At 35.2% G+C, this 18,653-nt stretch overlaps 1 protein-coding gene across 1 annotated transcript; it reads left to right on the plus strand.

The window, feature by feature from the left end:
* Positions 1–11,680: 11,680 nt before the first annotated feature.
* LOC143231352 (52 kDa repressor of the inhibitor of the protein kinase-like) lies at positions 11,681–14,379 on the plus strand. Its single transcript, XM_076465894.1, has 2 exons — positions 11,681–12,213; positions 14,364–14,379. Exons 1-2 carry the CDS (start codon positions 11,681–11,683, stop codon positions 14,377–14,379), a joined length of 549 nt encoding a protein of 182 aa, XP_076322009.1.
* Positions 14,380–18,653: the final 4,274 nt, after the last annotated feature.

The raw sequence follows: 18,653 nt of genomic DNA on the forward strand, positions 1-18,653 counted from the left end.
GACAAACTACCAACTGTAGCATTTACTTAACTTATTAGATTCTCATTTATTGTGCTCATTTGAAAAATCTTGCTTCCATCCATCCAAAAAAGTCCTTAAAAACGTAAACGTTGAACGTAAACTTTACTGTATGTTAAATACCTTCCATTATTTTATATATTGTTTATATACCGTGTTTCTCCGATAATAAGACCTACCCATAAAATAAGACCTAGTGTGATTTTTGGGGATAGTTTTAATATAAGCCCTACCCTTCAAATAAGCCCTAGTTAAGAGTGGCAGGAAGAGGAAAGAAATAAAAAAAATTAATTTATTAATTAGTTTAATAATTAGTTAATTAGTTTGTTTAAGTATTAATCAGTTAGTTTAATAATAGTTTATTTTGATTACATTGAAAATAGAATGGTGAGAAATGAGCGTGGAAACTTTGTGAAGCCCGGGTTACAAGAGATTGTGACTTGGGTGACAAACTCATGGAACAAAATTACAGACAACTGTATTGCCAACGCGTAACGAGCAGGCTACTTGGATAAGAAATTCTCATTCCATGAGAGTAGGTGCGAAAATTCTACAAGAAATTGAGTTAAGTGAAAACTCAGCAGGAATTTTAAAAACAGATGATTTGCAAGACATTCCAGAGGATGATGATATGATTGTTTTTGAGTAAATTCCTGTTAATGAGTTTCTGAATGTTTTTGTAATTTCTATTTATTTAGAGGTCTTATAATTTTTACTTTGTAACTTCATTTTTTTAATATATCAAAATAAGACATCCCCCGAAAATAAGCCCTAGTGTCATATTTTGGAGTGAAAATTAATATAAGCCCTGTCTTATTTTCGGAGAAACACGGTAGTATATATTATTATTTTAGCTATTGTCGCGTCACACAAACGAGAAAAGCCTCAAAAATTAGGGTTAATACACCAAGCTCATAAAAGAGGGATTATGCATACCGGGGAACAATTAATTAAGTGTGTTAGAAAAACTGAAAACAAATCATTTTGTGTTGTATACGAGGGAAATAACATTTAAACATTATCCCTACTTGAATATGATTATGGAATGATAAATAATGTTTATCAGCATGACCTGCAGGACAAAAATATTTCAGATTAATGTTGTCTTCAGCTAAAATGAGTCATCAAAGAAACATTTTACAAAGCAGTCTTAAACGAAAGATAATTGGAAACGTTTAAGAAAGAAACATGGATGAAAAATTGTATTTTGTTTTCTTCATATAAAGATGTCTAAAACTTAAAGATCAAAAGATTATGTGATATAATAATAACAATTATTGATCGGTGACTTGTGTGACATTATATAATCAAATTTATAGATCGGTGGCGTGTGTAGCATTATATCATAATCAAATTTATAGATTAGTGGTGTATGTGACATTATATCATAATCAAATTTATAGATCGGTGGCGTGTGTGGCATTATATTTGGAGCTTTGCGTCAAATTCAAAAACAACAATAAACAAGAGATACTTGTAAAAGCTCCTCCGTTTTCCCATCAGAGATTGATAAACATTGGAAGTTGAAGATAAGACCAGTAGGAGCTCGGATATTGGAGCTGTTTGTTCATTTGTTCATTTCCTTTGTGGAAATATTTAATGTGAAAATGACAATTTCTTTAAATGTGGAACTGTATAATAAACCACAAAACTGTTCAAACAATAAACCATAGATTTAAATGTAGAACTGCATAATAAACCACAAAACTGTTCAAACAATAAACCATAGATTTAAATGTAGAACTGCATAATAAACCACAAAACTGTTCAAACAATAAAACACACATATGAATCTAGAACTGCATAATAAACCACAAAATTGTTCAAATAAAACACAGATATGAACCCGGAACTGTATAATAAACCACAAAATTGTTCAAATAAAACACAGATATGAACCCGGAACTGTATAATAAACCACAAAATTGTTCAAACAATAAAGCACAGATTTAAATGTGGAATTGTATAATAAACCACAAAACTGTTCAAACAATAAAACACACATATGAATCTAGAACTGTATAATAAACCACAAAATTGTTCAAACAATAAACCATAGATTTAAATGTAGAACAGTATAATATACCACAAAACTGTTCAAACAATAAGCCATAGATTTAAATGTAGAACTGCATAATAAACCACAAAACTGTTCAAACAATAAAACACACATATGAATCTAGAACTGTATAATAAACCACAAAATTGTTCAAATAAAACACAGATATGAACCCGGAACTGTATAATAAACCACAAAATTGTTCAAATAAAACACAGATATGAACCCGGAACTGTATAATAAACCACAAAATTGTTCAAACAATAAAGCACAGATTTAAATGTGGAATTGTATAATAAACCACAAAACTGTTCAAACAATAAAACACACATATGAATCTAGAACTGTATAATAAACCACAAAATTGTTCAAACAATAAACCATAGATTTAAATGTAGAACAGTATAATAAACCACAAAACTGTTCAAACAATAAGCCATAGATTTAAATGTAGAACTGCATAATAAACCACAAAACTGTTCAAACAATAAAACACACATATGAATCTAGAACTGTATAATAAACCACAAAATTGTTCAAATAAAACACAGATATGAACCCGGAACTGTATAATAAACCACAAAATTGTTCAAACAATAAAGCACAGATTTAAATGTGGAATTGTATAATAAACCACAAAACTGTTCAAACAATAAAACACACATATGAATCTAGAACTGTATAATAAACCACAAAATTGTTAAAACAATAAACCATAGATTTAAATGTAGAACAGTATAATAAACCACAAAACTGTTCAAACAATAAACCATAGATTTAAATGTAGAACTGCATAATAAACCACAAAACTGTTCAAACAATAAAACACACATATGAATCTAGAACTGTATAATAAACCACAAAATTGTTCAAATAAAACACAGATATGAACCCGGAACTGTATAATAAACCACAAAATTGTTCAAACAATAAAGCACAGATTTAAATGTGGAATTGTATAATAAACCATAAAACTGTTCAAGCATTAAAACATATATTTAAATGAAAAACTGTGTAATATTGTTTGTTTGATGAATTTCGCACAAAGCTACTCGAGGGCCATCTGCGACAGCCATCCCTAATTTAGCAGTGTAAGACTAGAAGGAAGACAAACAGTCATCTCTATCCACCGCCAACTCTTGGACTACTCTTTTACTCAATGAATAGTGGGTAGATCGTCACGTTATAACGCCCTCACAGCTGAAAGGGCGAGCATGTTTGACGCGACGGGGATGCAAACCCTCAACTCTCAGATTACGAGTCGCACGCCTTAACACGCTTGGCCATGCCGGGCCAACTGTGTAATAAACTAGAAAGCTTCAAAAAAATAAAACATAGATTTAAATGAAAAGCAATAACGTTTCCTTTATTAATTAATCATCAAATCATAATTTATTGAGTGTCTTTCGTATACACTGTTACAGCTCAATTTTAACAAGTTCTGTACAGGATGGATGTTGGGCTCGAAATAATTTAATTTAATAAGAAAAAACAATAGTTTCTATTTAGCACAGAAATTTTAACGTAACATTCAATGAAAATGGAAAAAATATTTGAATTATGCTTAGTTCGATCGAAATAAATTGTATGTATGTTTATATGTATTTCTATGAAGCATTCCGATTGTAAATATATCTAAACTAAAATTTCGAAATAAACGAACCGTTAATTTTTGTTCTAATCTTGTATCCGCCCTAAAGTGGAAGACACTGCATTTAATTTGTTTCTTTTTTCTAACTATTACATTTGTGTCCTGTTACTTTATTTTTGAGTCGATCATTTTAAAACCTGGGCCATTAAACTTTTTTGGTTTAGGCTCCCGTTCAGATTTCAGAGGGTCAAAAGTCAAACATTAGAAAACACATATTTTATCCTACAATCCTCTTATATTTCTCCCAGTCTAAATGAGTCTTGGCACAAAGACACCTTGCGACAACTCCGTTGTTACCATTTTAAGGGGTCAAAAGTTAAAATATTTTGCAAAATTTAAGTTTTGGGACTGAATTTTTTTATAATTAGATTTTTTATATTTAAATAAAAAATATATAAAATAATGTTCAGTTCTGATCTAATTTAGTGGCTTACTGTGATCATATAAGGAGAATTTCTAGGCGACCATTATACCGGAGTAAAAACAAAAAAGAGAAAGGATGAACTTAGAAAGTTTATATTTCATCAGTTTCGGTATCTGCTTTACTCTATAGATAAGCAATTACATTCAAGATTTTGTTTGTATGTTTTTTGAATTTCGCGCACAGCTACATGAAGGCTATTTGTGCTACTCTTTTACCAACGAATATTAGGATTGACCGTAACCTTATAACGCCCCCACAGCTAAAAGGGCGAGCATGTTTGGTGCGACGTGGGTTCGAGCCCGCGATCCTCAAATGACGACCATCCAAGATAAATTTGTATGAACTAAGAAATGTAATCCCGTTACTTAATCAATCAATGATCCCGGCATGACCAAGCGTGTTAAGGAGTGCGACTTGTAACCTGACGGTCGCGGATTCGCATCCCCGTCGCGCCAAACATGCTCGCCCTCCCAGCCGTGGGGGCGTTATAATGTTACGGTCAATCCCACTATTCGTTAGTAAAAGAGTTGGCGGTGGGTGGTGATGACTAGCTGCCTTCCCTCTAGTCTTACACTGCTAAATTAGGGACGGCTAGCACAGATAGCCCTCGAGTAGCTTTGTGCGAAATTCAAAACAAACAAACAAACAAATAATCAATCACTTTTTATGGGACTTAGGTCATTTGGATAACATGTATTTCATCTTAACCTTTTATCAAGCATGATATGAAAATATATCTTGTCATTCTAAAAATTGCTTTTAGTGCCCCCTGCCTGCAAAATTAATAAAATACGATTAATATATTATCGTTTGGATCTTGCTTAGATTCTACTTCATCACAAAAAAATTCAGTTAACTTGAAGAAAAAAGAAAGAAAAAATGTTGCCGTTTTTATTTCCGTTTTTTGCTTCTTGCGATAAACTTTATTAAGTTGAACACAAACAAATTCTAAAATTACATTGTTTGCGAAAAATTAGAAATGTATGATACCCAGAGTACAGATATAGTTATTTGTCTAGTGATATACCTTGTATTTGAAAATCCCTATCTAGAACGTTTCAAATTTTGTCATTTTTATGTATTTTATTTTACTTGCTACATCTCTATTTGTAATAGAGATCCTTTTATAAGAAATATTGGATTTATACAAGCACAGTTGTTTTAAAAAATGAATATGTCAAATTGTAATTTTTACACAGGCTTGTTTCCCATCAGCTTTAATATTTTATACTTAAAGAATATCATTGAACTGTCGAATATATAGGAATTATCCCTAATAAGATGTTAGACTGGTGGCTTATTCTACAAAATTAATAATTTAAACTAAAAGCTAGAACTTTTGAACAAAATAACATAACAAAACTTACAAAATTATGTATTCTGGCTTTATTTTCATTTTGTTTTCCTTTATTTGATTATTCATTGCCGATGTTGTAAATTTGCACATTGTCCACATTAATTGTGATAACAATTACGATGACAAAATCTCTCGTTTGAAAGTTCATATGGTGGTTATCATCTATTGTCGCTTATTTCCATCAATTAGAAATTAGATGGTATTACGTCACCTTGACATCTAAGTCGTTTCATTAATTTGAATATAATAACGAAAATGTTCATGTTTTCATGCTTTCACAATAATCTTATATAAAAAAAGCACATACAACAAAAGAAAAACATAACAACGACGAGTCTGTAACTCAAAGAGGTGAAACTGCAGCACGAACTCACGCGCGCACCGTTGTTCATATCGTTAATTATCAAAACAAGAATAGAGATTGGTTTGGTTTGAATTTCGCGCAAAGCGACAGAAAGGTTATCTGCGTTAGCCGTCCCTAATGTTGCAGAGTAAGACTAGAAGGAAGGCAGCTAGTCATCACCACCCACCGCCAACTCTTGGGCTACTCTTTTACCAACGAATAGTGGTATTGACCGTCATATTATGACGTCCCCACGGTTAAAAGAGCGAGCATGTTTGGTATGACGGGGATTCGAACCCGCCAATGAAGAGAAAAAAACTCTAAATGTAGAAATATTTTAATTAAGTTAATTATAATCGCTTATTAATTTAAAAGAAAATGTTAGAATCAAAAGTAATAAAGACAGTACAAAATAAATCTTGGGAAGAAACCAGAATACGTTTGAGTAGTCAAACGTTTTCGCTTGTAAAATTTTTGAAGTTTAAAATTTTTAAAGTACAAACACCGATATTATAAGCACAACTAAATAGATGGAATATGATACCTGAAATCACTTTTTATCCTGTAGGATCATGTTATGGTAATCGATACAATAGTCGTGCAAAGATTTATTTTCATTGTGTTTTATTTTTGCTTGACATTCGTTTTGCTTTTCTAATGAATTTTATATCTAGTGTTAAATATTTTCATGTTATACACTTCTCAAAAAAGGATGCAGTGTTTACGTTGAGATTCTCTGCAGCCCTAACTCAACCATGAAAAAGATTTCATTTTGCTAAACCCAAGTACCTGCATTGTTTAAATCATAAGTCTTACTCCATTTTAAAGATTTTGGCTTGAGACTTAAGGCTGAAGATATTACGTCCTCAAAGTTAAAACCATTTAAAATAACAAATTCAGTTCTGATTTTGGGCTCTGAACATGCGTAAAACCATAAAAATGTTAAAACTCAATCTTATTTTCAAAATCTGAAATTCTATTATACCATGCAAAATACCAAAACTCACTCTTGATTATGTAGTCTAAATTTGCATAATATCATATAAACTATCAAAACCAGATTCTGATTTCGTGGTCTGGAGTTGCATAAAAACCATACAAAGTAATAAAATTCGGTTTTGATTTCGTGGTCTAAAATTGCGTAATATTTGTATTGAGTCATTTATAACTATTAATTATAGTGTGTATGTGTATTTCTTACAGGAAAGTCGAGTCAGACTATCTGCTTTAGCCATCGAGGAGAATCGAGCCTTTGATTTTAGCGTTGTAAATCCGAAAACGTAACGCTGTCCTAGCGGAGGACAGGTAATTATAGAAATATCAGTAAACCAGTAAATCAGTTTTTGTGTGTTTTATTTGCTTTATTAACTTCATTCTGCCTTAAGCAACAATGTATATACTTTCTACATTTCAAGAGGTTCAAAAACAAGTTAAAATAATCTTTCTTCTTTATTAATTTGTTTATTGTTAAATACAAAATTACTCAATGACAATGCGTTTTGCAGTAAAAGTAAATAAAGTGGTATTTTATATTATTTCACGTGAAACTTGAAAGATATTAGAAAACACACAATCATCAGTATAACATGATTTACTTTACATGACACCGGGCTATTATTCTGTTCTATTATAGCCTATAAAAGAAACAAATACGAAAACTCTGAATTGATGAAAAGTAATTGCTTGAAAAACAGCAAAAATACTGCAATAAAAAATTAATTTGTAAAATATACACTAGATGACAGGACAACAGTTTTCTTCTCTTGACCCCAATATTCAATTGTATGCACGACTGTGCTATTGATGGAACAATATTACTGAAAGGGAGAGCATGTTTGGTGTGACGGGTTCGAATCTTCGTAAAAAAGTAGCCCTCGTGTAGCTTTGCGCGAGATTCAAAAACAAAGAGTTATTATTATTAACTAACTCTCTATTTATTGCTAATAAGATATCCACAAGTACTCGTGTATTAAAATATTTATCGTGATTGAAATACTGCTGTGTAACGAGATAAATACTCCAGAATATCTGATTAACAATAAAATAAATTTGAACTACACAAGAACATATAATTAATAATAACAACTGTAAGATATAATTAAGGAAAATATCGGATAGGGACTTGGTATCCATATTGTAACCAGTTAAACTGCCGTGTGCATATTTCATTTTCTTAAAAATCACAGTCTATTTTGTTTTTATATCTTTTAAACATTTCTTATGAAAGATGTTATAAAAGATACACATATTATAAGTTTGCTACATTTTAATAATTATATTCGTATGCTGTCATTTAATACATATTATAGGTTTGTCCACTGCCAATTTTTAATGATTATATTTGTATGCTATTAATTGATACATATTACAGGTTTGTTCAGTGTTGTTTTTGTACTAACTATGTGCGAATGTTATCGGTTGAACGAACAACATTAAACTACTTAAAACTAGTTATTAGAAAGAACGACTTAAGTTCAGCTGATTGATTGGAAATGATTAATTTCCTAAGTTCTCCAAGAATGGAAAATATGGCAAGAATCACAAGTGTAAAAAAGTTACAAGGTACTCATTCCACCCCCTTTACAGAACTTAAGTTGTTGAAAGGTCGTGGGTGTGTCTCATTCTTGTCTTTCTAGGGGTTAGTGGTTTACCTCCTTCAGAATAAAGGCGAGCAGTAATAGACAAATACGCTTCCTCCAATATGAGACCTTTCCTCACTTTGTTTATGTACATGTTTTAACTTACATGTTATTTCTCTAGAATGATCGATTTATCTGATTGTTGATATGTCTTCCTATTTTATGTTTGCTTCCTTAGAAGCTCTAACTAAAATAAAACCTTTTCACAAACATTAAGTTCAGCAATGGTTACCTTGATTAGCCGCTGTTAATGAAAGTCCGGAATCTAAATCGAACTGTTAGATAAAACTAACTAAATTTAGTCAAAAAGGTCCGGCTTATTCTCATGCCGTATATATCTAAATATGCGGACTCACAACACTAGAAATCGGGTTTCCTCACCCGTGGTGGGCAAATCACAGATAGCCCATTCTGTAGTTTGTGCTCAGCTTCAAGCAATAATGTTTCAGTGTATTACATAAGCGAATACTATGAATCTAATACTATTTGTTTTTAGACTAATACCGTCTGTAATTCACGTTGCTATCAGAAGTCTGGTGGGGAAAATTCTCTGAAGCGGTAAGTTTACGTACTTTCAACGCTAATATCTGGGGTTCAGTTCCCCTCGGATACCGGAGAAAACTCGATGTGGTTTTGCTCTAAAGGAAACAAACGAAAACGAACTGCGAAATTTATTTTCCGAATAAAATTCGAATGATTTTCGATGCATTAAGAAAGCTTAAGAAAACTGAAACTTTAAGAAGGATTCTGCCAGCAAAGAGTGTTCTGGTGACAAATATATCTACACAAATAATTTTTAATTTAATTAAAGTAGCATTTTATATCACAGAACTAAAACAATTGGATTATTTGGAGAAGACTTTTTCTGTGATTTTCTCGAAATATTCTTTATTTGTACCCTCAGCCCTCCCAATATTGTTACCTACATATATTCATAAGATATGGAAAACACAATCGTCGTTGTTGCTTAACCATTAACACAAAGAGACATAGATCTGTAGAACTCAACGTCTTCATTAAGACGGGAGTATGTGTCATGTGTCCCATAGCAACGTACTGAATGCACTGAAACTCATGCACTGTATTGCCGTTCCCTGTGTTATGTCTTTCTATCTTGAGCTTTGACGAAGATTAGACAACCACGTTGATTTCAAGTTACAACAGATCATCAGGGATTTTACTTGATAAACCAAAGGTTTCACAGGTATTTATCCATTAATTTAATTTATCTTTTATTGAAAAGTAAAACATAGCATGCATGTATAAGTATATTGTGTATAGGTCAAAACTATGAAGCATTTAGCCGGTGTTGTGTCCTTTGTGAGATCATTTTGCATTGTGTATCAGCCATCCAAAATTGTACTGATGATTGTGGCATACACTTAAAATTGTGACTTACAATCCAATTAATGTTATACTTATGATTAGATAATAACCTTACATGTTAACTGACCAAATAATATTTCCAAACAATTCTAGAATGAATTTTGAAATTGTCATTGGGCTATTTAGAAGTGCCTAATTTAACGTAATGTAGTAGTTACATTATTGTAACAGATGCTTGTCACACTTATGATAATAAGAACAATATCACAATCACAGTTTGGCCTGTATGAATAATGTGAACTTATGAAGAAACCAGCATTTCTGTGAAGGTCAACTTTAATTTAGGCATTTTGTTTTGGTGCTACTATGACCATTTAATATCCAGGCCGCGGGTTTGCTTTGTTCGAATGCGCGATTCCCGCCTCGAACGCCTTAAGCGTATGATCATTAAGCCGCTGACCATGGTGTACGCTCTGCGTACGGCTAACGATCGGCTCAGCCCGATCCAGATTCAGATGCCAGCCGCACGCTACCCCCTCACTCCCATTAGCTGCCCACAGTTTTACATGCCCTATCAAAGCTGTGTTTGTATTCCCTAATTAGCCCTCTAATTAAATACTTGTGCTATATGATTAAAGATAAACATTTTCTCTAACAGTATTTCACGGATATGTTCTGGATTTTCATATGGTATTAATATAATTTGGTGATTTCAATGTGGCAGAGCAGTTGTTCGTAATGTTGAACTATGTTTAGTTGTTATTTGCTCCTTATTCGTGAAATGACCCAATAGTATGCATGTTATATCTTTTTCCGTAGATTTCGATGTTTAAAATGAATATCCTCCCTAATGCCAATATAAGGAGAGAAATTCCGATTCGTTTCATATAAACTAACACAACTTGGAAGTAAGAAGTGGTACTGGCAGTCAGCCGGCTCGGGGGTCACTTTGACGTTCGCGCGCTCTGTATAAAAGGGAGTTATGTTTTTATACGTGACTCTCACTCTCTCTGGTAATCGGCCTCACACTGGAACACACACTCAGTTTGGATTAATAAAAGGAAATCAAAATCAGCGACTCGTTTTCAAACAAGGACACCAACACACAAGACAAGAGTCAGACATCACCCACCAAAACATAAACTGGTCATACTACACATAGGGTTGATTATGCAACACTATCTGCTAACCAAGAAGAGGCAGCGAGTAAATGGTCCTACAAACACATGTGGTGCAAGTGAGGAGAACAGTGGTGATCGTGATGGTGAGAATGCGGACACAACTAGTGCGGGACCCCAGCCGCAAGAGGGCACCACTCGCACCCAGGGTGAGAAACTACCACTAGGACCCAAGGACCTGAGCCAGCTTCCAGATGGTGGTACTACTTGTCCAGACTTGAAGAGATACCCGACCACAGAATAAAGCGACCAGTCAAGGTCATTCAACAAGAATTGGCGTGATTAGCACTCTTGGTTGAAGTACTCTGTGACCCAAGATGCTGCATTCTGCTTCGCATGTCGTCTTTTCAGTCATACACGCTTCAGTAAAACTGAGAAGTCCTTCACCCATGAAGTCTCCCAAAACTGGAAGAAGGCAACCACATCAATGAAGTCCCATGATAACTCTGCAGGACACAAGTTTGCCATGCAAGCTTGAGCAGAGTTTAAATTGCAAAAAACAAAGGGTGCAAGGATCCAACATGCTTTCGATGCAAGTCATGCTAAAACTCTGAAGGAAAACCGACATTACATAAGAGCCGTGATAGATGCACTGCTCTACATAACCTGCCAGAATGAAGCCCAGAGAGGTCACAGGGAAGGTAGTCAGTCAGATAACAGGGGCAATTTCCTGAAACTTCTTAACATGATTTTTAGGTATGATGAAATCGTGAAGAACAAGCTGAGTGATCCTGGCAATGCCAAGTACACGCGCCATGATATCCAAAACGAACTGCTTGACATCATAGCTGGAATGATCAGGAAGGATATCAGCAAAGAGGTCATGGAAGCTGAACATTTTGCTCTAATGGTGGATGAAACAAAAGATGTGAGCAAACAAGAACAGCTGCCCATTGTGGTAAAGTACCTCCACCAACAGAGCCTTTACAAGGAGTTCCTGGACTTCACAGCTGTTGAGGGTCTGGATGCAGATTCATTGCTCAAGAAAATCATGGAGACTCTGGGTAAATGTGGTATTGACTATAATGCCTGCATTGGCCAGTGCTATGATGGAGCTACAGTCACGTCAGGGTACATCAGTGATGCACAGGAGAGGTTCAGGAGAGAGGTGTCTCAGGCTGTGTATGTATGCTGTACATACAGGCTCAACCTTGTGCTAGTTGATTGTGTGCACAACGTCCAGACTGCAGCAGAGTTCTTTGTGACTATTCAGAAGCTGTACAAATTCTTCTCTATATCGGTTGTGCATGAAGAATTTCTGAAGGTACAGAAGGAGCTTGAACCCGTGAACCAGCATATAGAGTTGAAGCGACTGTCAGACACAAGATGGGCCTGCCAACATGGTGCTTGTCTGGCTATGAAAAGAACCCTCCCTGCCATTTTGACAACCCTAAAGCGTCTTGTGGAGGGAGACAATGTCCACAGAGCCACTGAATCAAAGGGCCTGTGGATCCTCCTAGATCAGCAGTTCGTAATCAGTCTAGTGGCCATAGAAAAACTACTACTGATGACAAAACAGCTATTAGACTCCTTCCAGTCACCTGACCTGCAGCTGGTCTCTGCACAGGACCTAGTACAATCTCTCATCTCTAGTCTCTCAGAAATGAGAACTGAAGCAGCATGGAAAGACTTGGAAGAGTCTGCTGAGGATATATGTAAGAAAGTGGGAATACGCACTGAGACGGTGCGTCAAGGTGGACAGCGATCTACCCCCAGACACCTGGACGAATTCATAATCACATCTAGTACTGGCCAAAGAGATGAACCAACACCAGATGCCAGGAGACACACCTTCTATGCCATCATAGACAGGATGCTCAACGAGCTGAATAGAAGATTCTCCTCTGATGTCTGCAGTGTTCTGATGGGTGCAACTGCATTGAACCCCAAACATTCCACATTTCTGGACAAGCAAGCACTCTTAGGAATGACAGCAAACTATTGTGTGGCAGAGGATGACCTCGCCGTGAAGGTCCACCAGTTAAGCCGGCTAATCGCCAAAAAGAAAGACAAGGGGCAGGAAGTTTCCACAAAATTGGAGCTTGCAACTGTGCTGGATCCATACAAGGATGCCTTCATGGATCTCCACAAACTTGTATGCATCGCTGTGACCCTGTCTGCCACTTCAGCTGCCTGTGAGAGAAGTTTCTCATGTCTGAAGCTTTTCAAGACATACTTGCGCAACAGCAGTGGTAACAACCGCACCAGCAACCTTGATGTCATATCAGTAAACTCCAGGAGGGCAAAACAACTCGATATTGATACTATTATAGGCACATTTGCTGCCAATCATCAGAACAGGCGCATTGTTTTGAAGTAATATTGACTATAAACACAACATGCTGAAAGATAGTTAGCCTGATAGTTAGTTAACCTCACTTTTCCTCAGAGTGTATTAACTTCACATGGGTTAATTCGTTTCTTTTATATAAACTATGTCTTTATGTTATATTTCTTTTGATTTGTAGCTTTACTCTTAATGGTATATTAAATGTTCAATCTAAGCTAATCTTGATTTTCTTTATTATTATGTATTACCTTGGGTGGAATTTAGGTGAGCTTTCTCTTTTACATATAGGCATATTTTCATAAACAGATTATTTCTAATTTGTAATAATGAATTATTAATCAGAGTATGAGTTTCCAATGAAAACTGTATTGAAAACGCAGTTCAAAATAGCACACCTTTCAGAAATGTATCTTGGTATTTACATTATTATAATTTACCGTCTATACTTCATATTGATGGCATTTTGGGAAGCCCATCCACAGTTTACCTCAGCTCCCCTCAGCCAACGAAAATATCCTGGCGCCGCCACTGTTGTACGTCCAAAAAACTAAACATAAACCTGTTCTTGAAAATTGTGTTTTGTTGTTTACAGTTAACCTAGAATCGTATTACATTTCACATGTGGAGTTTCTCTGAACTTCAACGAGGACAGACAAAACGAAAGTTGCGTTTTGGTAACGTTTCTCACTCGTTATCAAATCTTAGATTAATAAAAGTATGTTTAAATATCTTTTACCAACCAATAGGGGGATTGACCGTCACATTATGAAGCCCCCCACAGTTGAAGAGGCAAGCATGTTTGTGTGACAGGAATTCGAACCGGCGACCCTCAGATGACGAGTCGACCGCTATAATCACCGGCTCATGAACATTCCATCTTCTCACCTGTTATCATATTCCAGACTAGATAAAGAACATTCCAACTCCTCACCTATTATCATATTCCAGATTAAAAAAAAGAACATTCCATTTTCTCACCTATTATCATATTCCAGATTTAAAAAAGAACATTCCATCTTCTCACTTATTATCATATTCCAAATTAATAATATAATATTCTTTTATAATCACGTTTTAGCGATGCAGTGGCATAAGCTCTTCTATCTTGAAATAAGTTTACTTACTCGGGACCCTACCATCTTAATACCTTAGTGTACTCTGAATATCACTGTACAAAGGTCTTGTACAATTTTCTACAATCAGCCTCTCTTGTGCACAACCTGTCTGCTCCTTCAGAACAAGCCAGCGGGTTCCCTTGCGGCTAAGCTTAGTGGGATATCCACCACAACGCGTTTTCTTAGAACTCCCTCTTGCCCTTCCATTAGTCAATAACGAGGAAGAAACCCGTCTGATTGCCCTAAAGCTCGAGAGTAAACACCAAACAACACTTTTAGACAGAGTCAAGAACTCACTCTTACAACATAATTCCTGAACCAAATCAGAGAAGTTACAATGATCTTAAAAACTGTTTCATTGTAACGTAGAAATCATTCTGTTATACACACTAAACACAAGATATTCGTTTTAAAAACAAATCTTAAAGAAACAAATCTGCAAAAACGTTAAACCCGAGTTCATGAATTTCGAAATGTGTATATCCGTTAAATCCAAATCATTTGCATAATGTTTAAGGAAATTACAGTTGTATGTTTTCATATAAACTTGCGGTGTAAGAAAACAATAAGCTATATGTAAAATAATTTTCTTATGAAGAATAATAGCTACTCTCACTTGGCCACCAGCAATATGTTTTCACGCATTAAAAACCTGATTTCCACACACATGGCGGACACAGCACAGATTGCCCATTGTGTGGCTTCGTGCTTAACTACAAGCAAACAATATTTCTTTTTTTAATAATGAACGTTATCTTACTTTAACCGACGTTATCTGAAAAAAAAAAAAAGTGTATATATGTGTGTAAAGATCAGTTACACGCATATAGTTTGTGACCTTTAATTAATTTTAAATGCATATGTACACTTTATATTATTGTTATTATCTGAAGGTTATCCGTATTTCACCAACAGTTTACCGTTCGTATTTCCTACTTTAAAACGTTTGAATTAAAACTGTACACACGTAATCTAGTATACCCTGCTGAAACGAAACGTGTTCTGATTTAAAACAATCTTTAACAGTGACAGCTTGGGGCATAGTGGGTTAAAATAATTGTACTATTACTTGTTTTTATGTCAATAAACAGTAATTATAGCCTAGCTCAAAACTCCACCCGTGTTATATGCATTAATTAAAACGTTCGTGTTCGCGTTAACTTGAAACAAAACAATGTATAGTACCACTTATGTTCTGTTACTGCCTTTCTCTACGATTAAACAAACTGGTCTTACGGTTGATTACAACAAGACGTGGTGACCTATTTACATCGTTTATAATGGTTGCGTTTCTTTTTTGCTTTTTTCTCTATAATATAAATTGAACAGGTTAAAGGTATTTTTGTAAAACAAGAAAATGAATATTTTCATCACACTTTAAAGAAATGAAAGATGATCGAAATATTAAAGCAACGACAAGGTACTTGCTGATATTTACGTGATAAATTTAACACGTAAAACGAAAAATTGCGACTAGAAGATTTAGGACACAATCAGGATAAAAAAATAAATATTTGTATTAATATACCAAATTATAACTTTGAAAAAATTTTTACGCCATTTTGTATCACCTGTTGCTAAGAGAAACATAAATCACGAAGGGCATTGAGCTTGAAAAGCGCTGAAAATATCTTAATACACATATTACGTCTTCAAATATTCCCACTCCTAACAGAACTTAAAATAACAGTTACGACGGGCCACAACTATAGCTAAAAAAACCAACGAACATACAGACTTTGCCACTTATCTTTTAAATCATTAAATTAGGCAGTAATTATTCTATACCATTAATGAATATTGGAATGGTATATCTTTATTAATTTTATAATCAAAACATTAATTTTATATATATATATATACCTCATTAATTAATATTTTATTAAGAAATAACGTGTATCATGACAACTAGGATTATATATTATCACTTTTCAATTCTGATCCAAGAGATGAACCTATCATTTCTAAAATCCTCTATCCAACTTTGCTGTATTGCCATCCTTTGTGATTGGTAGATATAAATATTCTCTCTCTGCTGTATTACCATGCTTTGTAACGTAGTAGATATAAATCCTGTATTGGTCCCTGCATTATCATACTTTGTAACGTGAGAGATACACTCTTGTGCAAATTAATTGAAACAAGACGGAAAATTACGATTTTTTCAGTTTTTTGCGTTTTCTTTTGAGAATCCGAAAATTACTCGCAAATTAATACATGATATGACCGACTTTATTTTTCAGAAGATCATTAATCCGCTTTGTCATCGATTCCACGAGTTGACTGCAATCTTTACTAATTTTTTGGATCGCGGTACCACACCTTAATTATGGCCTCAATTAGCTAACCTTTCGAAGTACAGTCTTTTCCCCGAAGCCTTTCTTTACAAATTGCCCAAAGATTTTCAATAGGATTTAAGTCCGGAGAGTTTCCAGGCCAGCCCAGCACCTTTATTCGCGTTTTAGTCATAAAATTCTTCATAAGTTTCGATGTGTGGCAGATCTTGCTGAAAAATGCCAGATCCATCTGGAAATCTCTTTTTCAATTCTGGAACGACTCTTCTCTGCAAAACGTCGATGTACTGTGGTCCTCGCATCATACCTTCTACGATATGGAAGCCTCCGACGCCATAGTAGCTGAAAAAGCCCCAAAACATCTTCTTCAAGGGATGTTTTACAAACTGATTGATGTGAGATTCTCGAAGTTTCTCACCTGGAGATCTGCGAACATGCAGACTTCTTTGACCCTATACGAAGAAATGAGTCTCGTCACTGAATAACACCTTCCTCCATTGTTCTTGCGTCCAGTTCTTGTATTTTAGACCCCATTGATACCGTTTGTTCTTCATTGAGTTGGTAAGAAGTTGTTTTTTGACTGGTCTCCTTGCCCTTTGACCGACATCAAGAAGCCAAAGACGAACCGTTGAAGAGCTGACTTTTATTCCTTTGACCTCCAATTCTCTTTTTATGGCATCACTTGTCTTCTGTGGATCTTTCACACTCTCCCTAATCACGTACGTGTCGTTTTCCTTTTTTCGGCCACATCTTCCTTTACGTTTTCGACTGATAGATCCGGTACTCACTTTGGCCTTGATCACGTGGCTGACGGTCGATAGGTTGACACCAACAACGTCTGCGATTTCCCTGTAAGTCATGCCGTGTGCTCGTGCAGTGTCACAATCTTTGTACGCTTTCTAGAAGTCACGTCCATTGTGTATGACGGCTGAAAGACGACCGATTAGCAGTAAAACAAATAGCCTCATTTTTGAGAAAAGTCTAATGCAATTACGAATGACGTAATATTCCTCAAACTTTCGTCATATATCCCAAAAATAGATCGACCGTACTGCAAAACACATCTAATGACGGCGTCTGTGTGAAAAAATGACTATTAAAGGAAATCAGCGGGTCCAGTGTGCCTACACCGGCCGCCATGCTGAAAATATTGTAAAATGACCATTTGTTTCAATTAATTTGCACAAGGGTGTAAAACATTCTGTTACGAGGAGCTTGGCATCGAAGTATCGTTTTACAATGATATCATTAAACAAAGTTGAAATGGACAGAAACGGGGCTCGGCATGGCCAAGCGTGTTAAGGCGTGCGACTCGTAATCTGAGGGTAGCGGGTTCGCATCCCCGTCGGGCCAAACATGTTCGCCCTTTCAGCCATGGGGGCGTTATAATGTGACGGTCAATCCCACTATTCGTTGGTAAAAGAGTAGCCCAAGATTTGGCGGTGGGTGGTGATGACTAGCTGCCTTCCCTCTAGTCTTACACTGCTAAATTAGGGACAGCTAGCACAGATAGCCCTCGAGTAGCTTTGTGCGAAATTCAAAATCAAACAAACAAACAAACAATGGGCAGAAACTACGTAGTTTAGGGTGATACTTGTAGAGAGAGTCTTGGAGGACGAATCTTCAAAAAGGACGATAGACTGGGTTATTTCTGATAGTTTCACCTCTGTTTGCTCTTCGTGGAATACTCTGTGATAATTAAATGTAAAATTACATCCTTCATTATAGAAATATGTATTTTTCTAATTACTTCAACTGAAGGAAACTTGTTGCTACAGCGTGCTGTATTTCGTTTTCCTATTGGAAATAGTGGTATTTAACAGAACCAACTCGTCGTCGGCTCTATTTGTCAGTGTGTTCAGGTTAAGAGTAGTTTTATAGCTTCTTTATTTTTGAATTTCACGCAAAATTACGTGAGGTTGTCTGCGCTAGCTGTCCCTAACTTAGCAGTGAAATGCT

Source organism: Tachypleus tridentatus, chromosome 11, assembly GCF_004210375.1.
Source record: "Tachypleus tridentatus isolate NWPU-2018 chromosome 11, ASM421037v1, whole genome shotgun sequence".
NCBI classification, from domain to species: domain Eukaryota; kingdom Metazoa; phylum Arthropoda; class Merostomata; order Xiphosura; family Limulidae; genus Tachypleus; species Tachypleus tridentatus.

What these genes read in the sequence shown, in the direction of transcription:
- LOC143231352 (XM_076465894.1), top strand. Translation starts at nt 11,681, where the DNA reads ATGATTTTTAGGTATGATGAAATCGTGAAGAACAAGCTGAGTGATCCT.